Source organism: Apostichopus japonicus, chromosome 17, assembly GCF_037975245.1.
Source record: "Apostichopus japonicus isolate 1M-3 chromosome 17, ASM3797524v1, whole genome shotgun sequence".
NCBI lineage: Eukaryota > Metazoa > Echinodermata > Holothuroidea > Aspidochirotida > Stichopodidae > Apostichopus > Apostichopus japonicus.
Window position 1 is genome coordinate 11,573,079 of NC_092577.1, and position 27,290 is coordinate 11,600,368.

General features: G+C 36.3%; 2 protein-coding genes and 1 long non-coding RNA gene across 5 annotated transcripts in view; all 3 read left to right on the plus strand.

The window, feature by feature from the left end:
* Positions 1-12,473, plus strand: part of LOC139984826 (uncharacterized) — a 53,522-nt gene extending 41,049 nt beyond the window's left edge. Inside the window, exon 2 of the long non-coding RNA XR_011799203.1 lies at positions 8,429-12,473. This is a non-coding gene — a long non-coding RNA (uncharacterized lncRNA). The remainder of the gene's footprint in view (positions 1-8,428) is intronic.
* Positions 1,832-18,992, plus strand: LOC139984822 (E3 ubiquitin-protein ligase TRIM56-like). Of its 3 annotated transcripts, XR_011799200.1 has the most exons (3): positions 1,833-3,052; positions 5,634-8,517; positions 18,488-18,992. XR_011799200.1 is itself a non-coding variant. In XM_071998917.1 (2 exons), exon 2 carries the CDS (start codon positions 6,892-6,894, stop codon positions 7,891-7,893), a length of 1,002 nt encoding a protein of 333 aa, XP_071855018.1. In that variant the 5' UTR covers positions 1,832-3,052; positions 5,634-6,891; the 3' UTR covers positions 7,894-12,473. The 3 variants fall into 3 exon arrangements, 2 of the variants coding, with proteins under 2 accessions (XP_071855018.1, XP_071855017.1); XM_071998917.1 differs by lacking the exon at positions 18,488-18,992 and having other exon boundaries at positions 1,832-3,052; positions 5,634-12,473; XM_071998916.1 differs by lacking the exon at positions 18,488-18,992 and having other exon boundaries at positions 5,634-12,473.
* Positions 18,993-21,738: 2,746 nt separating this feature from the next.
* Positions 21,739-27,280, plus strand: LOC139984881 (uncharacterized). Its single transcript, XM_071998998.1, has 2 exons — positions 21,739-22,042; positions 24,315-27,280. Exon 2 carries the CDS (start codon positions 24,334-24,336, stop codon positions 26,524-26,526), a length of 2,193 nt encoding a protein of 730 aa, XP_071855099.1. The 5' UTR covers positions 21,739-22,042; positions 24,315-24,333; the 3' UTR covers positions 26,527-27,280.
* The last annotated feature ends 10 nt before the right edge of the window (positions 27,281-27,290 follow it).

The window sequence follows — 27,290 nt, forward strand, 5'->3', positions numbered from 1 at the left end:
GCCAGGCAGAATCTATGCCGAATTTGTACGTTGTTTTAAGGACTTAGATTATTTTTGGCTTGTGCAGAGGATCGAGTAATGCACTCTGCAGCTGCGCTGCGTAACTGCTTGTGCCTGCGCAAGGTCGTCGCAGCGTAGGGTTCGCGGGCTGACGAACCTCATCGTTAGCTGCGCTGCGTTGTCCTATGGAGCTATAAACAGATGGCTCCATGGTTGTCCTTACGCTGCGTCGCCCTTGACGCAGTACCGATATTTAGTCTGCGTTGTACCTGCGTTGTCTTTGGCGCAGCGCCTAGTTAGCAGTGCTGCTCTACAGTCTATATATAAGGGATTAGTTTGCCTTGACAGGGCTAGTTAATGTACGCCACCCTTATTTTTGTGTTTAGGTTTTATTGTATCACTTTCTGTATATATTATTTGGTTATTACTTAACGAAAGATGTACGGCAGGTACATTGTTTATCTAATTATACTTTTTAAACTCTTAATGCACTGTTAGTGTACTTCGTTTCAACGGTGTCCTCGAGTCTCTCTCTGTACAACCCCCTTCCTCACTTGCCGACTGGGTACTGCACCATACCATCGAAGCGGAAAGCGTTACAATATATATATATAAATATATATATATATATATATATATATATATATATAGTATTTACATATAAGTATTTACATCAACTTAATAATTTATCATAAATTTATCATATATATATATATATATATACATATACATATATATATATATATATATATATATATATTATATATATATATATATTTTTTTTTAATACAGATTGAGATATTAAATCTCATGTCAGTAACATAGCATATGAACCTATTTAATTTCAATCTTAAATGGGTGTAACAAACCATAAATAAAATTTGCTAATCTAAGTTAATATTTTGTCAGAGGATACTTAGTTTTTCACTTATTTTAGTAAATAGAAACAAATATATGATCTTGATCGAAACGGTCTTTGAAACTAAACAGAATGCGTGATTTGCGTCAGACGATTGCACCTGTATTCGTGCTAAATAATCGGGTTTGTCTGGATGGGTAAATTCCACAATACTAAGAAACACACGCATAGACGCATTAAATGTTCAACGTCAGTTTAATACAAGTAATTAGTCATTGCTGTTATGGTAAAGTGTGATTAATCTAGCTTCCCAATAGAAACCTTAACTTACAATTGGCGTATGCCGTTAATGATGTATCCAATATATGCTATGGTGTGTTTGGTAATTAGGTAAAATGAGTGTCTATATTGTTCAACAATGACGTTTGTGAAGTAGTTTTTTCAGTGCAATTGTATTATTGAAATATGAGTAAAATGGCTTCAATGAGTTGATGAAGAATGAATGGAACAATATCTCTTCTTCCTCCAAAGAGCGGAATGCATGATCATGTTTATTTCACATTAGCATCCTTTATTCGAGGAAATGGAATAGCTGTTGTTAATATGAGAAGTGGAGATATTATGACCTACACATTTCATCATAACTTTGTATTTGCAACACGACTGCCTCCCACACTACGATAAAAGGAGGTCTGTCATATATAGTAATGTGTCACAGAGAAAGGATGTCTTTGATTGATCGTAACTGATAATATCGCAATAATTCATTTTTGTTTAATGTGAGGTTCCTACAAAAACGGGAACATAAATAGATGTATTAATTTGAGAAACGGTACCAACTGATGGATATGTTATGATCATCTTTTTGTATCTTCTGCTTACTTTCAACGCATTTAAATTACTACTTATCACATTTGGGAAATTTCAAAATATGGTTTTATTATGCCATTTTCTAAAGCAAATCTAGACAGATAAAGGCATTTAATTGCATCCATTGATATGGATAATAGTATCACTTTTGAGGAAGTATCCACAGAAAGCCTTTCTTGGATATGGCAGTTGTAAGTGACGGCGCTGTAGTGGGATAATGACAGAAACAATTGCCTTGCCTAATCATTATTCTTCATTATGAATTTCGATATAGGATTTTTTTTTTGATTAACATCAAGAAAAGAATCACAAAGTTGGAGTGGGGAAAGAAGTGTAAATATAAATAATAGAAATTCGAACTATAAATGTTTAAGATTGAATGGAATTCAGTTTTAACGCTGATAAATATAGCGGCAAGTTTAGTTTTTGCTTAATGCAAACAATCTTTGGCAGATGGAAATTATGATGAGATTTAAGATATCATAGGGGGAAAGTAATAACACGCTCATCGTGATGATTTAACTTACAGCTGACTTGTGTTTGAAAAATTGGTTTGTTAATACTACGTGTAACTTCGTGTAGTTAACAGGGTCAAAGACAAACTAAATGTATTGATAAATATTTCGCGTGACAACGAGCTATAGGTCTGTCACTGTACACCCCATTTTCCTGTCAACGTAGAATGCATATCAAAACTGTTTCTGCTAGTATTATAGGGTAAACATAACAAGAAAGTTGGTAGTAACTTGATATATTCTGACGTTTACTATTATTAATAAGACGAGATCAGCTTCAAGTGACCAGAAGAGCAATTTGTATGAACATAAAGAACCAATAGTAAGTTCCACACTCATTACGAACAGAGGAACCGCCCCTTTAATTTATTAAGCGGATAAATTGTGCCGCAAGTTTAGTTGTTGTTTAATGCAAACAATCTGAGCGATGAAAAGTATGATGGTGTTTCAGATATAACAGCTGAAAAAGTAATACCATCGTGATTAAGTCCAAGTAACTGAAGTGCAACTGTCTTGCGTTTGAAAACATTTTATTTACACAACGCGTAACTTCGTGTACTTTACAGTGTCAAAGTCTAACTATATTAAGTTGATAAATCCATCGATCGTGTGACAGATCTGCCACGGTGAACGCCATTTTTCTTTCAACGTGAAATGCATATTGAATCTGTTTCTGCTAGTATTCGAGGGGATATATACCATAAAAGTTTAAATTATACTTGGCATACTGACGTTTACTACAACTAGTAAGACGACAGCAGCTTCAGGTGACCAGAAGAGCAGTTAGTATAAACATAACGAACCAATAGTAAGTTACACTCTAATAACTCAAAGAGGAACCACCCCTTTCTATCGTCAGTAAAACTAATGTAGGCCTATAACTGTATTATGTGGGTATTGTTGGAGTAACTGTTCTGAGACTAGAAGGGTACTTTACACACGATCATACCAATTTGTTTAATATTATCCACTTGTAACTGAAGTCGAAGAAAATGCAATAATTCTTCGCTGTATTGAAACAGCTTTCCTTCATTCTCTTTTCTGGTTTTGTTTATTCTTATCAATGAATAATATTAACCCATTTTTCTATCATCTTCTGGTATGGTATATTCTAGAAATTTGAAATGGTCGGTTGTACCAGAAATGACAGTTACGTAATGACTTCCGTTCATATACACATGATATACATTAACCAGGTAATGTATATAGATTTTTGCATACATGATAGCTGGTAAGATGCCCTTATAGTATGAAAAGTTTAATATTGCGATCACTGGCTACGAGCAGTTTATTCAAGATCCATATGTGGTGGATTTTGTAAGGAGGTAGTTAGTATTGAATGAGTATAACGATATCGATGTTTCCGAGAAGGATACACGAAAAATGAAACATCGACCCTCCCTCCTTTGAACGGAGGGCGTTGTGGTCAAGTGGTTAAGGCAGTGGACTTGTAATCTTAGGATTACAGGTTCGAGTCCTGGCCAGATCATAGCGTTTTGTCCTTGGGCAAGGCACTTTATCTCCATTGCCTTTCTCAACCCAGATGTATAAATGGGGTATTGCGAGGTGACTTGTAAATGTAGTTGCGTGCACCGGTTTGTGGCTGCATCCTATGGGAAGTGACCCAGGGGACACGTGGTTGTGGTGCACTGCGGTACCCCAGGAGAGATTGTTTGAATTGTGCACAATTTGGTGTGTAGGTGTGACAAGTTACCAATGAACAGGGTTAAGTAAGTTGCGCTATATAAGAACTGTTAATTATTATTATTATTTGAACTACAAATACAGTACTTCACAATACGTTTAGTGTAAGCATCATTTCGCCGATTGTTTAATACAGATCTCTGAATGGAAATATAATGCTACCAGAACCTACTGTGCTAACTACTGTTTATTCAGATTTGAAACATCGATATCCAGTAAAGTTGTGCACATTTCTTTTTAAGGCTCCGCATACATTCTGCAACTAGATGCAATCTATGTAACATAACTCACACAATCTTTCATGAAAATCAATGTTTGTGAACTTCCCTTTTACGATAGGGTGTTTACTATTTGTACAGCGGATTTTAAATAAGTTTACTCCGTGGTGGAAATTTAAGTTATTCAAGTAACTCAAGTTTCTCCTTGTACATTATTGAAACTTTGCAATGAGAGTTACTGTTAAATTCGCCTTACCAGTCTTGTTTACAAACATCAATTAGTCGTTGATCTATATTTGCTTTGAGCCAAGTCTTAAATATTACAGGGTATTGCATTTGAGGGGTAACGTCCAATACAAGCAAGAAAATGTGTTTGTGCAAAGATCGACAATTTTACTACAAATTCACCAAATAAAATATGCTATTTCCTTTATTGGGATTACTCTTTCTCAAACTATTGAAACATGGTAATGTAAGTTATTGAAATTTCTATCACATGAATATTACCACAATATGTGCAAATTTATGTCCATTTTATAATATATGATGTTGCACCTCTAAATTCTAACCCTAAACCAATTCAGCATGGTACTTTTAAATGTGATCATACTTCGAGATGCATCGTCTGCAGCCACCACATTGTTGAATCGAATTCCATCACCATCACTAGCGACAGTCTACAACTCACACACAAAAATAAGGGCCACATCACTTGCAAAACCACTAATGTCATTTATCTGATCTATTAAAGAATTTTCGGCATCCAGTATGTTGGTGAAAATAAAACCACCCTCAAAAAGCGGTTCTATGGTCACATGTCCACAGTCAACACCATGAAGACTGAGACCCCGATTTAAGAACACTTTAACCTTTCCACCCTTCCCTACACGGGACTGAATCCTTAGGTAGCCGCCCTGAGCTAGAACGAATCAGCAGAGAGAGACTGTGGATGCAACGCCTTCGCCATTCACCATTCAACCTCATGGGCTCAACATTCAGGAAGGACATGACATACTTTTTCTCACGGTCCCCCCTCCACCTCCATCTCCCCTCATTATCCCTCTGTCACACTTTTCCTCGTAACTTTCCACTTTTTCTTCTCCACACCTTTCTGTCTTTGTCCTTATATAGTTTATTCCCTACCCGCTTCCTTTAATCCCCTCTTTGTCGCTCTACAGTTTATCTCCTACCTCTCCTCTTCCCCTGTTGGTTTCTTTCATTCTTCTCACCATCCCTTGTCTACTAATCCCCTTACATCTATATTTTATGTTCACCATGCTTATTAACCTGTTTGTATTCTGTGCGTGTGTTTTCCCCTTCTGTTACTGTTACTTGTCATCTAGCCTTTGAAAAAGTTAGGATCCAAACGTCAGGCCAACTTACTTTTACACTTTCTTTTACATAGGCTCTTTAGTGGATAAGCAGTTTGCTAACTGCTTTATTTTACTTTAATTTTATAAATTGCAGTATCAGAATCTCGTCAATCAAGCTCAATGGCTTCGTCGACTCCTCTCACGGATCTGGCAGAGAACTTCTTCTTGTGTTCGGTTTGCTTGGATCAATATAAAGAACCGAAACAGTTACCGTGTCTCCACCGATATTGTAGAAATTGCTTGAAGACAGTCACTGAAGCAAGCTATGATGGAAAGCTTAAGTGTCCATTGTGTAAAGAGCAGTACGTAATACCAGAAAATGGTGTTGACGATTTCAAGACTGACTTCCATATGAAGAGTATTATTGAGTTTATACAATTGCAAAAGTCTTTTGAAAATGCAGATTTAAAGAAATGTGTTAGCTGCTTCAAGAATACAGAAGTTTCAGCTTTTTGTTTTAAGTGCAGAGATTACTTGTGTGAGCAATGTTACAAGGTTCACGTCGTCAGTAAAATGTTTACAGATCACAAAACCCACATTCTGAGATTGGATAATATAGAAGCAAAGAATATGACACTGGATAAATTAACATCACTAACGGAAGATCCCAGGTGCCATATCCATGACAAAAAAGAAGCACAATTATGCTGCAGTTCTTGCGGAAATGTACCAGTGTGCATAGCTTGTACATATAATAAGCACAAAGGTCATGACCTGCATGATGTCACTGAAATAGCAGAACGTGAAAGACAACTACTGAAACAAGAACTTGCTGCATTAACCAAATACAAAGGTAAACTATATGGCCTCCCAACAAAAATACAAACTACTACACAGAAGCTGAATGAAAATGCCGTGAAAAAAACAGAAAGATTGATATATCAGCACAAGCAACAAGCACACAAGATTAAATATAAACTTGCGGAATGTACTAAGGAACGAAAAAGAGGTTTAGAGGACATCGGAAGCAAAAGAATAGAAAACCACCGTCAGATCACTTTTAATTTGGAAGAGGAGTTGAGCCAAGTGAGAAAGAAATATGATAATCTCAGGGAAACAACGAATCAAAAATATGACAACGAATCTGAAGAGTTTATAAACAAATGTGATGAAACTGAGGGCGAGCTCTTTAGAAAACTTGGAAGCCTAGATGCTAACTTAAAGAATTTGACAACAGCAAAAGACCAGCTTGTAAATCAAAATGAAAATGAACTAAAACAAGAGAATATTGCGAACAGATTATTAAACGATACGAGAACCTCACAGCAACGACATCATCTATTCTTGCTACTAAAGATGATTGGACACACGCTCAGTGTATTCCTGATATTAGAGTAGCATGTGATACTCTGATGGTAGAAATGAAAAACGAATTTCCAGAGTTGAACTCTTTATCTGATTTCGTTATCAGTGATATCACAGAGGTTATTAGAGGCATTGTCACGATTGCTCAGCATCAAGAGTCAGTGGTTGATGTTGCAGGAATCAAAGTTAAAGGTAGATATTTCACTAGTATTACAAGCAGAGGAGATCTCAAGATTGTCATAATTCATAAGGTATCTGAAGGGTATTTCACCATCACTGTGTTCAACAGTAAAGGTGAAGTACAACGACAAGATCAGATCAAGAGTGATGGGGACGTGATCATCTGCGGTATGTTATCTGAGTTCAAAGTTATAACAGCGTCTCGTCAGCGAAATGAAATCGGTATTTACGATGTACGTGATGGTGCATTTAGCAGGAAGAATATTCGTGACGTCATTACAAGTTGGCCATCTAAACAGAACGTGAGTTGTGTAACCACTGATCCTGTGAAGAATCATATTATTGTTGGTACTGACAGCAGAAATGTGTATGTATTTACTGATCAGTTGATTTACAGACACAGGATTACATTACCAGATAAAATCCGTGCAGCGTATGATATCACTGTACATAGAGGTAGTCTCCTGATCTGTGACAACTCGCTTGGTAGATCATATGCAGTCACCATGGAGGAATCACAGAGTAAGCTGATGTATGAATTCACCAAACCAGATCTTTATGGATTAGACTGTAGACCTATCAGTGTCTGCACAGACAAAAATGAGTTCATTTACATGCTATGGAAAGACGACAAGTCACGTCATTCGTTTGCTGGTTCAATTTTCTGGGAGATGTCGATAATCCAGGCGTCGAGGGCGAGCTGCAATCTTTTACAATACAGTCAGGATGGTCGAAAGTTACTCACAAAAAGATTAGATCATAACATGGATCGTATGTCAACGATAGAAGAGAACGGGATGGAAAAACTTTTAATATCAACAACTGTGGCATCTTTCCACACGTTCGACCTAGAAGTGACGTACATGTAGGAAATAATTTCAAAATAGTCATATTTAAAGCAACCTTAGAACTTCAGGGTGCACTAGAACTAAATGCAGAAATTTGTTCAGCGAGAAATATGACTTCTTAAGGTTTTCTTGCAATGTTTGTATTATTTTATTTCTTGATTATTTCATTTCCTATCAGACAGATAGTCTCCAAATATAACATGAGTATTAATTATTCTTTGTCAATAAAGTTCAGCAGCTGGTTAAAATTTATGATAATCAAGTCAGGTCTGAGTCATTGATCTTCATTTGTTCTCGGGAATAGCCCATGTGTGGAGGTGGGCCCCTCTTCAATGTAGCCCATGGCATAGGCTAATATGTACTTAGCGAGATATTGCAATAAGTGATGAATGAAGAATGTGCCGAAGTGAATTTACTTTAAATTCCAGTCAGTCGATTTATGATTCCAATAAAAAACATTTATATGTAAGCTACTCTTTCTGGCAACCATGTGAATATGGTCGATCACTGCATAATCTTCTAAAACTTCTATTTTCCGTGAATACCACTTTTTCAGAAAACGATTTGATAGTATACAAGTAATGACTGCGCATGTTGGACTTAACCAGTACATCGTAGCCAAAGCACTTGATACCCACTTAAAAGGTAATTAAACTACCGTAATTATTGAACATGACATCCTTGTATTGTCGTAACCACTGTTTCGTTTAGTTGTTTTTGCCATTAAATTACAATGATGTGCATTTGTTAATACATAGTTATAGCAATGAGGCAGCGGGACCAGAAGTTAGATAACTTTTCGAGTCTCGTCCCTTACAAAGTGAAACTAGAAAATTAAAGTTTATATCAAGAAAAGAAAACATCAAGACACAAATAGAAAAGCACACACATAGGGCTTTGACAGAACTGTGAAAGGACACATTAATACAATGCTCATTATAAGGCAGAACTATAAGAAAATTATTCGTTGACTAGAATATGTTTCACCTGTCTTTCATCAGATGAAATTGATTAGCTATTACTTAACAATTTCACTTAGAGAATTCCAGAGGGCGACACCAGAACATCTAGCCTCAGAATGATACAAATTAAGTTTTGGACATAGGAGTTTGTAACATATGTTAAGTTCGAGTGTTGTATGAATGAAATAAAACTGAGGAGAAAATTACCAATTTATAATTATAGAGCTCAATTAGGCTAAGCAGGTAAGCAAGGTGTTTGAAAAGCGCACAGAATGTTAGATAAATGAAGCATTACAAATGTTTCTAACAGTCAATTGCTGGATCTTGTATAAGCTACAAAGTGTTTACATGTGAGAATTACCCTACACGATGATGTTGTAGTTTAAATGAGGCAAACCAAGTGCATTATAAATTGTCAGTAAAGTGACTTTAGGTAAGAATAGTTTCAAGCTATTAATTGTACTATTTGCATATGCAACATTTTTGCTGATGATAAACATATGTTTTGCCAGTTGAATTTTGCATCAATATACAATCCTAGAAATTTAGCATAATCAGATGCGGTAATACGCACTCCATCAAGTATAACTAAGACTTTTGTGTAATCAGCTGCTCATTGCCAGATTTAAGAACATGAGTAATTTTTGCGATCTTAAGTTCAGATAGGAGAACATCTTTTGCAAGAGATAAAAGAGTTGTGTTCATTTGCGTTGATGTAGCTTAAAGATTTTGTTTGCATGTCTAATAACATTTCTAAGGTTATTTTTGTATATTGGAAGGATGAGCTTTGCGATCACGAAAATGCATTTGCTTATAATTGTTTTTATAGAGTTGAGTTTTATGTTTAACAGAAGTACCGATTAAACGTTGACTGTACCTAAACCGATATATCATATCCGCAGTATTCGATACAACCACCAAAACAAATTAAAACTAATTATTGTCAAATAGTATCGCTGTACATGCACCTGTGACTAAGCCTGTTCTTCTATACAGGTACATAATTTTTGATATATACTTAAAACTATACATAATACTTGATACACACATACCTTATTTTAAGCTATATATTGAAAAGAACACCTCTATGTAGTTATATCCACCTCTGACTGTACCTAAGGTACATCTTATCGGTAGTACTTGATACTCAAATATTAACCGTTCCATATAGTAATTGATATGCACATAATAATACACCGATTATTAAAATAACATATTACAATGGAAGATTTCACAGATATTAGTTCTAATGTAATGACCAGCTATCAATTTTCCAGCAAATTTAAACATATGAGATAAATGCTTAGGCTAATTTTAGTTTTCATATACATTTCTATTTCCTGTATATTAGTCCTTTGAAGGAACATGTTAACATACAGTCTAACGGTATTCTGTTGGTAACTGTATAAGTTTATTGGAAGTTATTTTATCCATCTGTACAAAATTGATCGAACATACAATATAAAACTTCAGAACCAAAATCAGTTACATACATGTAAAAGCAAATCAACATATAAGAAATGTTGATAAGTTTTAATCATCATTAAAAACAATTTTACTTTTGATTCTTTCTTCTCTTTTAATCGGAACAATCCCTGGCGAAATTTTCAGCGTAAATATGATTGGCTTTTATTTTTCTCACAAACAATGTATTTTTCTTCTCAGCAGCACGTCAACTTTGTGTTTCATGGGTGGTGTAGGTGGGAGGGGGAGGGGGGGACTGAGTGGTAACTCTAAAATGTTCTGCAGCTGCGGAAAAGGGAGATATAGTTGCATCTCCGATGTACAGGTAATTTTTTTACTAGTTGGGCTGTTGTCATGGTAATGCGTTTGACTGCTGGTTCGTAAGTAATGGTTCCTAGGTTACGATTCCGTCACAGATACTTTGCTGATTTTTTCTCCAACTTGGTGAAGTGGTAACATGTACTATGGGGTAAAATTGTTATTAACATCAGTAGGTCAAAGGTTATTGATGGTCATAAAAGGTGAAATTATCAAAAGTACCTACTTCTCCTTGGGTTTATGTTTGATGTCCATCGCACTTGGTGATAGTGATCAATATATGGAAGGTCGTAAAAATACACCTTATTAAAGGTGAAAGCCAAACAAGTCAACCAACCATATTTTTTTTGTTAAAGTAGTGTGTCACATCCCGCCAAATATAAAAAAGAAGCCAAATCTAGGCTGTACTGGCTTAACAAAGTACAATTGATGCAACATATTGTATTCCTGGCACACGTTTTCATTAATGAAACCAATTATAAACGACAAACGCCCTCCGTAATTAAAGAGATTTCTGCTATTGATATTAGCGTAAAGTTTTAAGTAATTGATGACAGACGTCTAGACCATGGGAAAAAGTGATTCAAAGGTTGTCGAATTCGTTGCAACATCATGGAGACTGAATGGAAACTGTAAATTGGTTTGATAATACAAATTAACAAATGTGAAGGAGCCTCAGCTTTCCATACACAGTGCAGCAAGGACTCATTTCCACACTGTCCACACAGAACAATGGTTCAAGAACAAAATTGTATGAATATTTGTTGAACTTTGTAAATCTGAAGATCAGATGTTGTAAACTAAAAAAGATATGATATGAGGATAAGAGTTAACTATCAACTTTTTTAAAGTTTGAATGTTCTTAGTTGAGCCTTGTAACTTCATAACTTCGTGATGATTGCGGACTTTTTCCGGGTCCGTTGGGTAAGACGAGGTTCTACTATCTTACTATTCTTGGGTTGCGTGGGAGTTGACTTAAGCTAGCGTTAAATGCAACACAGATAACTTTCTTTTATTGGTGATTAATCTTCATAGTATTTATGGGGTTCCCTTAGGTACAGATGTATACCATGACTTAAGTGGGTATAATGGTTTAAAAATAATTTTGTAGCAGTTTCACTGTAGAAACGTGTCTCCACGTGAGGAAAATAACATTCTGGGAGATTGTTTTGAAGTCGCACTCATGTGTACTTTTAGTTAATATTCTCTTGCTTCTTAATAGGATGCATTTTAGCAGCAGTCTTGTTTCATATGTTGTTAAGAGATACATGTTAACTTTATGATTGATGACTACGTCTTAAAGGGATAGTATGTTTATAGCTGAAACTATTAACCATCTCCAAGTTCAAGTGAGTACAGTAATTGCCCCATGTGTTTTTCAGCGATGCATTACTCTTTTAGAGCTTGCAACTTGAAGCAATATTGTACATCACAACTTGCATATGTTGGGTAGTCAAAGTAGTATGTGGTCAATATATATATATTTTTAAGTTGTTGTAATTGGTACACGTGCCAATGACGTAATGGTCTTAACTACTTGTACTGTAAATATTGTACTACAATGGATTAACACCACTGGTCGTTGAATTGTTAATGTCATAATGATGCTCATTGTATGTTCCTTTTAATTGGTTTTAGGTGATGATAGCATTGTCTCTGATACGTGCAGGTAGTTAATAGTTATTTTATTTTTCTTAATATTGCTTATTTTCATTAATTTACAGGTGAGCATAAAGTCCGCTGACTATTCATAGCCACTGCTCTCTTTATTATGCTTTTACTTTGATTTGATCTTGAACTATGTAGTTGCATGTTGAAATGCATGGCGCCACCAAACAAGAGTGGTAAAATATAAAACACCGCTTCTTTGTATTTCTTCCACGACATCCTTACACAAATATATTGTTCCCATGCGTCATAGTTGCACATTAATGTTTGAGAGGACAAAATGGTGGCAACGGCCCCAAACTGATGAGCAAAAAATAGAGTATATTGCCAAGTCTGCACATATGATCAGGGACATCTAAATACTCGTTGTAAATTGATATTGATACCTTTTTTCATTTCATGAACATAAAAGTCTTATCAAGGCCACACAATGTCAACAATCTTAATAGAGGTCGCTGATGTGGCAACGTTATAATCCCAATTTGACCCCCGGGAGGCACAATGAGCAGAAAATATGTTGTAATAGTCCTGTTAACAGTAGAATGTAATTTAGAAAGAAATAACCCGACCACTGCCGCATCCTACCCTGTCCCCTCCCTTACCCGATCATATCCCAAACCCATACCCCATACCCATACAACCCCATTCCCATACAACCCTATAAAACCCGACCCCATCCCCATCCCCAACCCCAACCCCAACCATACCCCAACATTATGGGAGTGTTAGTTCAGTGGTTAACGCCGGTGCCTTCGTATCATAAGGTCCCCGGTTCAAGTCACCCAAGACTAATGTTAGTCGTCCAGTTACAGAGTTGTTGACAATTCATAATCATGGACGTTAAATATGAATGTAAGAGACTGGCTTCGGTCCGCTTGCGGCCTTGATAAGCCAATGAGGCTTCTTCGCGAGTTCCTGCTTGCAAGAGGATCTAAAATACATACATAACACAACAAAAACCAGTTGAAATGCAACCGCAGTATTCCCTTCAATTTACTGGTAGTAAAGAATGAGGGACATATTTACTTCTGTCCTACAAACACCATTGTCAAATTAAGCTGAACTCCTTATTGGGTTGGTAAAAGGAGTTATTAAGGTTTATTATGAATCATTTCTACTCCTTGACTGTATAAGTTTAACTGTGCATCGCAGGGTAATACTTAATAAAGAATTTTTTTCATGTATTAAACAAATACCTTAAATGCATGAACTAAATATCGTACGATATAGTCTAGATACATAAAAAAGAGGGGGAAAAAAAGAGAAATCTTCCAGAAAATGGGAAACAGGAGCTTACTCTTATGTCTCCTCATTTTTGAAACTATAACTTGAATTTCCTTTCTAAATTTGAAGTTTAATTTTATGAGTATCGACCTTATATTAAGAATTATTAAACATTACTAGAAGATTCCAAAAAGTGCTTTGCTCAAAGGCTTTCATGCTCCAAACTATCCCTAGTTATTGTGGATTAAAAAATGATCAAATATGTCAGGATCGAAGAAATAAATTAAGTTTTAAACATCAAGTGGTGCATTCTGAAGTATAAACTTAGGTCGATACAAGTAGCTCTTAACGCAAGATTGTGTTAATAAATAACAACAAACTCGAACATTCCCCCGACTGATTTAGGTAGTGACATGAATTTTTATGTTGGAGTATGTCCCTCCTCCCCTCTCCCACCCGGAAATTAAAATTAAGAGGTCAACTGGTGCATTCGGAGGCACATCTAGACTAAATGTCTCTAGAAGCAGCCTAAAAGCAAGGCCACACCCTTTGCGTACGCCATTGACTAAGTATCCTTCATTCACTTTGTATGAACAAAACAAATTACTTTTAACTAAACTTTGAAGATACAGAAAGGTTTGTCAGTGTGAACGTCTCTGCAAATTATTCAATTTATTTCGTCCATAATGTCATGTCAGAATGTGAAATACCATGTATTTGTCTAAGCACTCCCATGTTGCTGAATGTAACACTCTTATACATACATATATTGCTGTTAGCAAGTCGAAAGTCCGATGGTATTTAATCGCTCCCATCTACTACGATTTGATTGTTAGTTACTACTACCAGCTTACTTGCTTTGCATTTGGGGCAACTTTGTATTTTGGTAGGGCGCCATCGTTTTTTCAAGTTCTGCGCTTCTAGTGCTCTTCATGTACGGAAGTCAAAATATGGCATTCTTCTGTCAAGACCTTTTTGTTTTTCTGCATCACTGTTCGTTAATACAGGCGCGGGTCCAAAGGTGTGGTTCTGGATCGTTGGACCCGACTCTTTTGTAGGATGGTCTGGATTTCCTCCCTCTGTACTGGGGTTTAATCCCACATAATTTTTGACGTGAAACAGAGCCTTCTGAGTCATCATTCAGGCTTTGAAATTAGTTCTATAATTAAAGATCTACACCCAATACTGTGATAAAAACTAATTTTATTTATGTGTAGGGTTGAAAATTACGGCCTGTTTACCACTCAGTGCCTCCCTCTCTCCCCAATATGCGCCTGACAAGTCCCACTGCCCCTCCTTCTCACTTGAGGACCTATATATATATTGAAACGTGCATCGCTCGATAATTCACTCTATACTAACCTGTTATGTATCCATTGTTAATTGCAGACCTAAGTCCGGCCACTCGGCCACAGTGATTCTACTGGTGTGAATGCGTATTAAAGGCATTGTATAACTGTCCATGTATTTTGGAAGGGCGACATCGATTTCAACTTCCACTTTCCTAGTGCCCTACATGCATGGAAGTCACAATATCCCTCTCTCCTCCTCTCTTGAGGACCCCAATATATTGAAAGGTGCGTCACTTGTAAATTAATTGTATACTCTATACTAACCTGTAATGTATCCATTGTTCAGTGCAGACCTAAGTCCGTGCCACTCGGCCTCAGTGATTCTACTGGTGTGAATGCGTATTAATGGCATTGTATAACTGTCAATGAGAGCGTATTACGCACGTATAATACTTGCACAGAGTGCACATTTGTGCTTTTAAATCTGACAATGTACATAGAATAACCACATTTTATTGGCAATATTCGCACAAAACACAGAAAAAATGATGAATTACGTATATTTGCTGTAACTTGACAGTATGCGTAAAAGCCAAATTAACAATTTCTCAGGCTCAAAGACTGCATTAACACAATTTTATGCAGACCTGTACTAATTCTCTCACTCAGCCTGCTTTGAGAGTGGAACATTTTCAGAAACTAAACAGAGTTATTACGTTTTATTTTGGTAAATTAAACAGTGCGAAGCATCTACGCATTATGGAATAGGAAAATCATTTTGCAAATTTTGTCTAAAATTTTGCAAAAAAGGCAAACCCATTCTTTTGGTGCAAATGTTCAACTGGAGAAATTTGGTACACAGTAATTTTTGGCTTAAATCATAAAATGTTTCCTTCTAAAATGTTAACCAAAAATACTTCTTTACAGAATATAACAGAATATATTCCAGAATATACAACAGAATATACCAAAATATAACAGAATATAACCTTTTCAAACTGAAGTGAACCTTTAACACGTAGACGATACGTGAACATTTCCATACAATCGGTAAATAGGCGTAAGAGAAACAACTCTTGACTGGTTAAGCAGCTATATACGGTATCAAATATTTAACAATATATATCATATATCAGCCCCAAAATGATTCTCAGTCACCACGTTCATTTAAACGTCAATTAAGCGAGGTTTACATAAGTGATTATTGATCCATAATACTTTTTAGAAATCTTTGTTTGTTTACATCGTTAACACTGATAACTTAATTATTTTCCTTCTTTAGGGAGTGGCTCTACTCGATAAGCCTTCCAGGTTTTTAGATCACTTCCTTTCTCTTTATACTCAATTTCATATCTGTAAACGTTTGTATGACATACAATGTACCGTATATTGAGAAAAAACAAATAAATGGAATGAAATGAAATGAAATCCGAACACGCTGACACCAGTTGTGGTGTTCCGCAGGGCTCAATATTAGGACCACTGGTATTAATTATACATGTCAATGACATTTACCAAGTGTCATAAATTGCTACTACTATTTTGTTTGCCGATGATACCTCTATTTTCTTCAAGTTGAAAAACGCACATAGAATGTTGTCTCTACTGAATTAAATGCATTTTCTGACTGGTTTGCTGCTAATAAGTTATCACTTAATGTAGACAAAACTCACTTCTTATCTAGCCTATTTCACTCCACTGCAGAAGGAAGGCGTCTTCTCCAATTTCCCAATTAACTCTGTACTGAGCTGTTCTCTTCCATGTGACCCCACCATATTCTCTTATGCCATCCATCCATCTCCTACTCTGCCTACCTCTGCCTCTAACATAACCCCTTGGTGTCCAATCTGTCAATTTATGTGTTCATCTTTTATCCTGACATCTAGCTAAATTTTCCACCCATCTCCACTTCTTTTGCTTTATGACTTGGAAATTATCCAAAACGCATGTACTGTTTCTAAAGTCTTGGTTTCTGGCTTTATCCTTTCTTGTTACACCCCTCATAAGACAAAACTCACTATATACGATAAAATGAAAGAAGAACACATTATTGGAATAATGATGTAGTAATGGACAGTAAACAAATTAAGGAAGTATCAACTCCTAAAGTTCTAGGGATTACTATTGATAGTAGACTTTCATGGAGTGACCATATTACAAAAGGTTTCTCCAGCGTCGTAAGAGGTATTGAAATTTTAGCATAGCTAAAATATTTCCTCCCCAAGAATAAACTAAGAATGCTTTATCAAACTTAAATAGCACTGCATTTATGATACTGCTTGATTATTTGGTCTGGTCCAAAAAGTTTACCTTTAAGCCACTACAAAAGTGTGCAATACGTCATATATCTCACACAGCATCGTGTGAACATACTACTTACTAGCCCATTTTTTGTAAGAACTCGATTTATTGAGATTAGATGATATCATAAAAGTTAATTTGCGACATTTACATACAAGGTTTGGAATGGTTTATTACCAAACAGTTTTTTAAATAGCAACCGAGAGTTCCATAATCATAATGCAAGAACGGCTAGCAACGCACATTATAACTTATATTATGCACGCAGTGTTATGCTCGGCATAATATACCGTGCAATCTAAACATGGAACTCACTATCAAATGCTTTCAAAAGTAAGAAATCAAGCTCCATACTTACTTAGAAAATGCCTTATCAAAGAACTTATTATTCCTTATTTACTATTTATTAGTGGTAACTGAAGCATAACATAGCCTATTCTGTGTTGTTAAACCAGTATAGGCTTTTCAGAAGACTTCCCTATACATTGCAAATATTAACGTGATAAAAACAAATACATAAACAAAAACAGACTATGAGCCAGAATGCAAAAATGCATTGTGTTTTCGATGATGTAACATGAGAAGTGCTCTTCATAAATCTGACGTAATTTATAGTGAGGGTGTACATATTTACAAGGGTTTCACGATTTGACCTCTGATGACCCCAAATGACCTTTAACCTCCACCAAATACAATATGCTTCTTTAACTAAATGTGGTACTTCTACACAATAACTTAGAGGTCGGCCCAAGCCTTTCTTCTTGAGATGTCGTGTTTAAAAGGTTTACATAATTTGACCCCAATTAAAACAGAGCAGTTCCTTGTCACAGAAAGATGATACCATAATTAAACACATTATTGAGAACCAGAATGTGTTGGCTGAAGTAATATAGGTATGTCCGAAGAATATTTTACAGTTGCTTGATTTTAAATCAGCGCATTTTTCGAAGAAAACAACAAATTTATGTTGTGATAAACGTAATTTAAATAAATGCATTTTTAAACACTGTCCGTCTCCTGCAGTCTCCCGAAATAATAACACAATCGCGGCGCGGGTCAACCAAATACAAAGTCGTGAAATATAGTTTCTTCTTTGGGTTACTTCCGGGGCAGGTTCACTCTGTTGGGCGACGTCTCTGAGGTAGGTGAGCTCAGTGGTCGGCTCTAGACCAGCTTGTTCTTTCACTCCCTGGTATCTGGGGTCCATTGACCTATCATCTGTCAATTACGTTACTAAATAATTACCAATCATATTACTTAACCTCGAATCTAAACTTATAAATGGGTCTCATCAGTGTCCTTAAACAAACTTGAAGATACACATCCATCACCAAGAATATTCCTACCAAAACAAAATAGCTATTAAGCTGTATATTTCTCCCACAGTTCTCAAAAGTGATAGAGGCTTGGAGCCACCACATGTATTCCTAGAAAACAAGGACCACACAAAACAATCACTTTGTTTAAAAAAGACAAAGGTCACACAGGCCACCTTGAAACTTTAGGGAACTTCTCAGTCTACGAAAGTAAGTTACTCATTGTCAGGTGAATAAAACAAAATAAGAAATGGTAAGGAAAAGATCAAATGAATAATAAAATTGGAAAAAGAAAGAAAATGATGAACATAAACAATAACAAAACATTAACCAGGTTATGCTTTGGTTACAAAAACAATCCTTTCTGAGTTATATGACTTCCTCGTCACTGACAACATGACCAACACCCAAATCCAATTGCTTATAGGAAGAAGTAGTCTTCCTCTATGATGTGTAAACAGAATGTCTTGGGCAATAGCATTTTCATCCTTTCATCACATCTCTGTTCAGCAGCTTCTTTGAGCCGTTTTTCAGCATCTCGTGTCAGACACTGAGACAGCTGTTCTGTCTGCCCGCTACCACATCTTCAGGCTTTCAGAAACTTGAGCCCTGATTTTCCACAAGTTTTTGTTGTGCCAGTGAAATATCTGGAGAGGAAGCACCGCAAATATCCTATTCTTTGGCGCCGATGGGCCTGCACTTTGATCTACAACAAATCGAAACCAAATTTGTTTGGTTTATACAGTATTTTAAATTTCCTGTCGATCACACTATGGTTCACATTAATTGTCTACACTGGAACTCAACTGACTAATAAGCCATTTGATATTCAATTTATTTCAGTGTAGGCCTGGAGCCATGTGCTTGGTATGGCATAGTTACAAACACACACACTACAAAGGTTTGAGGACACATGCAATCCTACTTGACATGATTTTCCATCATTAAAGAAGGCCTCACCATACATGCATCAACATAAAATAAAATAAAACAAGCAAGATGCTTTGATATAAAATATTTTATTCCAAATTTTTAAAGAGTTGTAATAAGACTAGGTGCTACTAAATCGAGTGCCATACTGACGCTAAATAGCTGGAAATATACAAAAGCTAACTCGCTTTGCTAGGTGTACAAAATACAAGAAGGGATCTGAGACTAGGCAATACTGTAGCATTGCATATGGCCTATATACTTAGAGGCCAATATATAAGCTACATTACACGCTACATTTGTTTGTGTATTCGCCAGTACTATCATCAGCCATAGAGACATGCTTTGGGCTTAGTTAGGCCATATTTTGAAAAAAAATTACTCCAAGACTTGAGGCTAGACCATAGGCCTAAGCTTTTATGCCGACATTGCACATTGATAGGCCTAACGTCAGTCTGCCCATCGATCCTACACTGGTGTTGATTTCATTTCTTTGTTTTATGACAAATAAAACATGAAATAAATGGTATCATAACATAACAGATACCAGTATAAAGTAGCTATCGATCTATCTTTCATGGGTGCTACGTAAATTACTTCTAGTCTTAGGCAAACTAGTAGTATCATGGTATTGAAGAGCCTTGTCCTAAATTGTCATAGTTGGCATTCCTTTCACTTGAGAAAGTTATGTATACTTTCTTGTCATATATAGTGATGCTCTAAAATGAGTATTAGTAACATGCCTAGAATTACCTTCATCGTTTGTGTATCGAATCATGGAAGCAACTTCTAGGCATATAGTCGATCTGTTGGTGAATCTTGATTACAGGAATCATGGGCGACGATCGGGGGGGGGGGGGGACATATCCCCAAATATTTTATGTGGGGATTTAGTATCTAATATCCCCCAATATTTGGTGGCATATTTTTTTTTGTGGCTATAAATAGAAAATAATGCCTGAGATTATTTATCCAAAACGTATTTGGCGGTGGCTAAAACTTCATCCAACACATGCTGCACAAGGTAAATGATTCTTCGTGGTCGTTTCTGTGACCTGTGACCGTATAGCATGTAGTCACTCATGATTAATATCATAATGTCTGTACATTTCTTGTGTATGAGTGTAGGTGCGTAGCCAAGGGGGGGGGGGGGGCGAAGGGGGAAACGCCTTCCCTCGAGCATATTTTTGTATTTTTTATGATATCGAAGTTTTATAGTAGCTGTTATAAGAGGTTTTCATATTTGTACACCAATAAATTAACTGTGTCTGAATTTTCGAAAATTCCCTGACCAACATTCTTCATCATACTTCCCTCTACTCGTGCATTTTTGACAAGTCTGTTAATTTAAGGTTGAAGGTTTTTTTTCTATATTAATTGTCCATGGATGAAATTTTGTGCAACATTATGGGTATGTTTTGAAGTGAATTATTTTTCAAATTCTGACAAATAATGGGCTTAAAACCTTGAAAAGTGGGGCTGGCGGGTATTGTGGGCCGTCACGTAGAATTACCTACAAAAGCAATGGTCCATAGGAGATGCGATGAGGTCGAACATGATGTGTGACTGGTGAAAATATTGAAAAAGGTTATGAATGAAATAAAAAATATTGGGGAAAACTTGGATCTCAGACAAAATTGTTCATCTGGTTGGTCATTTTCAAGCCTGAGAAGTGTCATTTCCGGTCATCTGGGGGGGGGGGGGGGCTATCAAAACCAGAAATTTTCTTGGACGTTGGTGGTGTTCCACTTTGATTTTTATATATGTATATATACATACATCCCAAAAGTTCACCTCCAAGTATCATAACCAAATTCACCAGATTGATTTATTTTCTCTTGGAAATTTGCCACTCTCAATACTGCTTTTACAAATACATTTGACGTCGGCTTGCCAACTGTTGGCTGCAAATTTCGTTAGACTTTCAGCCATCGTTCTATTGTTATGCAGAACGTTATGCAGACGAATTGTAAAAACGTACCAACGTAACATAAACCAGGGAGCCGTTCCCTGCATATACACAGTATTTGCATGTACATAACGCCGAGCCAAGCAGTTTCTGTATCAGCTGACATATCACATGACACACAATAAGGATTTTGATTAGCTCTTTCTAACAAAATCAAAGCGGACTAAATTAGTCCGTCTTAAACTGCTGTTAACTCCTAAAAAAACACTTCCCTAACCATCCAACATCGAGAATTGTAATTAGCATATGAAAACACAACATAATATAAAACGCTGCGTCGGAAAAGTCCTAACAACGCAAAGCGGACTAAATAATTCCGTCTTAAATTTCTGTTCACACTTCAGATAACACTTCCCGAATCATCCAACATCGAGAATTGTAATTAACATATGAAAACACATCAGATTATGTGGTCAAACCGTAGTACTAAATATGTGCAACGACAGTGAACGATATCGAGCTTACCCCGATGGATTATTGCCGCCATTTTCAGGAATTCCCCTCTATGTTGCAACTTCGTCAAAATACGTCAATACAAGCTGTATTGAAATGTACTATACTTGCATATAGACAGAGTACAGTTCTTAGTTTAGCCGCATGTAAATTGATACCGGTAATTCGTACAAGAAAAATTATTGTAAACTGTGTTTTGTTGCAGTTGTTATCTTTTTTGAAGCACACTGTTATTGATATCAACCTTTGTGTGAGATCTTGACGATAGAATAGGTAAGTGAACATTCACTCCAATATATTTGTCAATGTCTGCCGTTTGTCATTTGCCATGGAACAGAAATCGTTCGATATATGCAATTGCTAGCAAGTAGATCCTCATTGGGAATCTGTACATTATGTTCCATTGTAACGGCCGTATTCCATAATGTAACGCGGAATTGGCTAGATTGGGTATCAGTTTGTACTGCATGCAGCTACCATACTAATAACATTTCAATCATGATGGTACAGAACAGTTTTCCGCAATTTGATGAATTGAAAATTATTGATTTCTTATAGATTTCAACAGAATGAATCTGGTATAACTACTGAAATTTGAAACTTCAGTATAAGTACAAATCTGAATTTAAGTTCCTTTCTTGAGTTGATCATAAGCGGGCATAGTTTCATTTCAAAGCATAATTGGAACAAAATTTGAAGTGTTCTAGGCTAATTCAACATCACATCTATCTGGTTAAGGACATATTCAGGGTTGAATATAATCAAATGTTTTACGAGGGAAAACACAATTAAAAGTCACCAAAATGTTCACGGGAGACGATGAAACGAGACTGCAGTTATACTGTACGTACATGGGACAGTGAGCCTTCATTTGACGGGTATAGCCAGTCTGCTGTGGGGTTTGTGTACAATGTATATGTGATAACAAAATCGAAGCAAACAAGATAATGTTGTAAAGATGGAAGTAAGTGAAAAGTACAAATGGATTTCATCTAGCCTATATAAAACATAAAATATAAAATATAAATTTATAGCAAGAAGTGGGATCAATTTAATACATTTTGAGTAAACATTGGTAAAATACTAACCCAAAGCAAACCTTGTGTCTTTAGATTTTCTAAAAACGGGAATGACATTTTTATAATAGGGGTTTTATATTGTATGTTCTCCGGTAACAGAGTTGTTGACAATTGACAATTCATAATCATAGACGTTAAATATTCATCTAAGAGACTGATTTCGGTCAGCTTGCGTCTTTGATAAACCAATGACGCGATTTCCTGCTTGCAGGAGGATCTAAAATACATACTATTCATACATACATATAATGTATGCTGAAATCGAAGTTATTATACTTCTAATTACGCAGCTAGCAGCCCTACATATGAGAGCCTGTTTTAATGACCCAAGTACCACATCCCTTCCTTTATCCTTCATTCGCCGTTGGTCCTTCCACATAGGTGCAGCAAGGGGGGGGGGGGGGGTTGCAGTTAGCATGAATATATAAAAACGAACGGTAGGCTAAATACTCTGGCAACTGGAGGAAACGGCTCTTTCTTTCCTGATAATCAGAAATGGCAATGCATTGTATAGTATAGTTGTAACTGCACAACGATGATATTTTCATGAAAAAATGATGGTGTTTCATGGATATAAGAAGACCTGCATCTTAAGCACATTGGCGTGTCTATCAAGAGTTATAACGGTAAGAGGATTTAGACGCAAACTTATGCTATCATTCCATTATTGTTACTACACTTGTGGATACTACTTTGCGTGCGTATGGGCACCCATTTTAACAATAAATCTATCATTTCAGAAATCTGAATTTAATTACAGATATCTACAAATAATTAGAGATATCTAATATTCCAAACGTGCGTGTGTTATAACAAGTGTCATTCAGTGAATCAAATTAAGCATGTTCAGAGAAGTGTCGTTCTCTGGTTAATATGGCTAGAGAAGAAAACCTTATGATTAGTAGATCACACGCTGGTATAAACATAAGTCGCCTATCAAGTATTAAATATATGTTGGTTAATTATGTTTCACTTTTTGCGACTTCTTTACCATCCTAGTTTCGTTCGGTATTTATGTTGAGGGAGAAGGGGGGGGGGAATTGGTTGGGAAGGTGGGCAGGACCACCCAGGGTACTGCTATTGACTGCTGCATTTTTCAGTTTTACATTTCCACCAAAATTCCTCTTTTAGCGCGATAAGACTAGATCTGCAAGTTTAATTGCTTGTTTGATGTTTGTTGTAACTATTCTTGTATCGGACTTTTGGAACTGAGAGCGCTGATTTTCAAGATTTATATAATTAAGTCTATCCACTAAACTTTATTCAAATAAATGTCTGTGAACAAAGTTTACCTTTGACATCCATCACTCCCACCCCGCCTCCCATCGCGGTATTTGCATAACTGCCTCATGATAGCTCGAGAATTTCACTTAACATCTAGTTTGATTAATGCTTTAGTATTCCTCATGCTCGCGACGACTATGTAGCAGTATTTGTAAATTTCTATATTATTTTGTAAATTGCAGAATCTCGTCATCAAGACAAATGGCTTCGTCAACTCCTCTTACGGATCTGGCAGAGAACTTCTTCAAGTGTTCTGTTTGCTTGGATCAGTTTAAAGAACCGAAACAGTTACCATGTCTTCACCGATATTGCAGAAATTGCTTGAAGACAGTCATTCAAGGAATCGATGCTGGAAAGCTTGAAAAGCTTGAAAGTCCATTGTGTAAACAGGAATACGTGGTACCAGAGAAAGGGGTTGACGATTTCAAGACCGACTTCCATATGAAGAGTGTGCTTGAGTTCATACAATTGCAAACGTCTCTTGAAAATAAAGATTTAAAGCAATGTGTTAGCTGTTTGAAGAATAAAAAAGTTTCAGCATATTGTTTTAAGTGCAGAGACTACTTGTGTGAGCAATGTTGCAAGGTTCACGTCATCAGTAAAATGTTTACAGATCACAAAACCCACATTCTGAGATTGGATAATATGGAAGCAAAGAATATGACACTGGATAAATTAACATTTCTAACGGAGGATCCCAGGTGCCATATCCATGACAAAAAAGAAGCGCAATTATGCTGCAGTTCTTGCAGAAATGTACCTGTGTGCTTGGCTTGTATATATAATAAGCACAGAGGTCATGACCTGCATGACGTAACTGAAATAGCAGAACGTGAAAGAAAATTACTGAAACAAGAACATGCTGAACTAACAAAATACAAAGGTAAGCTTTACGAATTGCCAACGAAAATACAAATTACTCAACAGAAGCTGAATGAAAATGCCACGAAAAAGACAGAAAGATTGATAAATCAGCACCAGCGGCAGACACACAAGATTAAAGATAAACTTGCGGATTGTACTAAGGAACGAAAGAGGGGTTTAGAGGACATCGGAAGCAGAAAAAGTGATAACGACCGTCAGATCACTCTTAATTTGGAAATAGAATTGGAACAAGTGAGACAGAAATATGATACAATCAGGAAAACAGCAAATCAAGAATATGGCAACGAATCTGAAGAGTTTATAAAGAAATGTGATGAAACCGAGGACGCCCTCTTTAAAAAACTTCGCAGCCTAGCTGCTAACTTGAGGAATTTGACAACAGCAAAAGACCTGCTTGTAGGGCAAAATGAAGATGAGCTAAAACAATTAAGAGAATGTTGCGAACAGATGATTAAACGATACGAGAACCTCACAGCAACGACATCATCTATTCTTGCTTCTAAAGACGATTGGACAAACGCTCAGTGTATTCCTGATATTAGAGTAGCATGTGAACACCTCATAAAAGAAATGAAAAAAGAATTCCCAGAGGTAGAACCTCTATCTGATTTCGATATAAGTGATATAACGAAGGTTATTAGAGATAACGTCAATATTGCTCAGCATAAAGAGTCAGTGGTTGATGTTGCTGGAATCAAAGTTAACGGTGGATCCATCACGGATATTACAAGCAGAGGAGATGTCAAGACTGTTATCACTTATAAGGCAACTGAAGGTTACTCATACATTTCTGTGTTGAACAGTAACGGTGAAATACAACGACAGGATCAGATCGACATTGATATGGACATACCCATCTGCGGTCTGTTTTCTGAGTCCAAAGCTGTTACATGGGATGGTTGGTATGAAATCGGTACTTACGATGTACGTGATGGTACATATAGCAAGAAGAACATTCGTGACATCATTAGTTTATGGTCATCTGTTCAGTACGTGAGTTGTGTTACCACTGATCCTGTGGAGAATCATATTATTGTTGGTACTGACAGCAGAAATGTGTATGTATATACTGATCAAATGAATTTCAGTTACATGCATACACTACCAGCTGTAATCGGTGCAGCGTATGATATCGCTGTACATAGAAGTAGTATCCTGGTCTGTGACAACTCGCGTGGCAGATCATATGCAGTCACCATGGAGGAATCACAGAGTAAGCTAATGTATGAATTCATCAAACCAGATCTTGATGGATTGGACTGGGGTCCTATCAGTGTCTGCACAGACAAGAATTGTTTCATCTACATGCTATGGAAATCAGCCATCTCATATCAGCGGAGATGTATTCTGGTACAATACGGCCAGGATGGCCGACAATTACTCACAACAAGAATAGTAGATGATAATGTTCACCGTGTGTCAACATTAGAAGAGAACGGGACGGAGAAACTTCTAATAGCAACAAAGAGATGGGGAGAGTTGTACACGTACGGCCTAGTAGTGACGTAGATTTAGGAAATTATTTCAACCCATTACTAGAAGCAACCTTAGAACTTCAGAGTGCTCTCAGCCTAAATATACAGACATTTATTCATCGAGAAATATTTCTTCTTAAGTATATATTACAATGTTTGATATATTTGATATCTTGATTAATTAGATCGGACAGATAATTTCTATGATCAGCATCATCATGACTAATACTTTGTTAATATATTTCAAAAGCTGGTCGGAATAGTGATATCCAAGTCTTATCTTCCTGGTAAAATATTTCTTCTGGTTAGGGCAGCTCCTTGGTTGGAGTCTCTGATATAAAGTTGTTTCCGAGAATATTCCATTTGTGGAGGTGAGCCCCTCTTGAATGTAGACCATGGCAAAGGCAAATATGTACTTAACGAGATAAAGCAACTCACCGAGGTATTTATGACAGGAATACACTAAAACAGTGAATGACTATTTAAAAATTAATTCTTGTAAAAGAGTATCGTTTACATGCACCTCTGACTGTACCTGACTGTCTATCAAATTAAATAATGTGAGATAAATGTTTAGGTTAAATTTATTTTTCACATACATTTCTGTATATTATTCATTTAAAGCAATATATCAATAAACACTCTTAGGTTGTTTTGTTTGTAACTTTATACTTTTTTAGAATGATATTCCTTCCAACTTTTTTGTTTGTGATTCTTTCTCTATATATCTGAACAAATCTTGGCGACTTGTAAATCGTAAATATGATTGACATTGATTTTACTTACAAATATTGTCTT

Bases quoted from the DNA above. Each gene is read 5' to 3' on its own strand.
- LOC139984881 (XM_071998998.1), top strand. From the start codon at position 24,334: ATGGCTTCGTCAACTCCTCTTACGGATCTGGCAGAGAACTTCTTCAAG.
- LOC139984822 (XM_071998916.1), top strand. From the start codon at position 5,660: ATGGCTTCGTCGACTCCTCTCACGGATCTGGCAGAGAACTTCTTCTTG.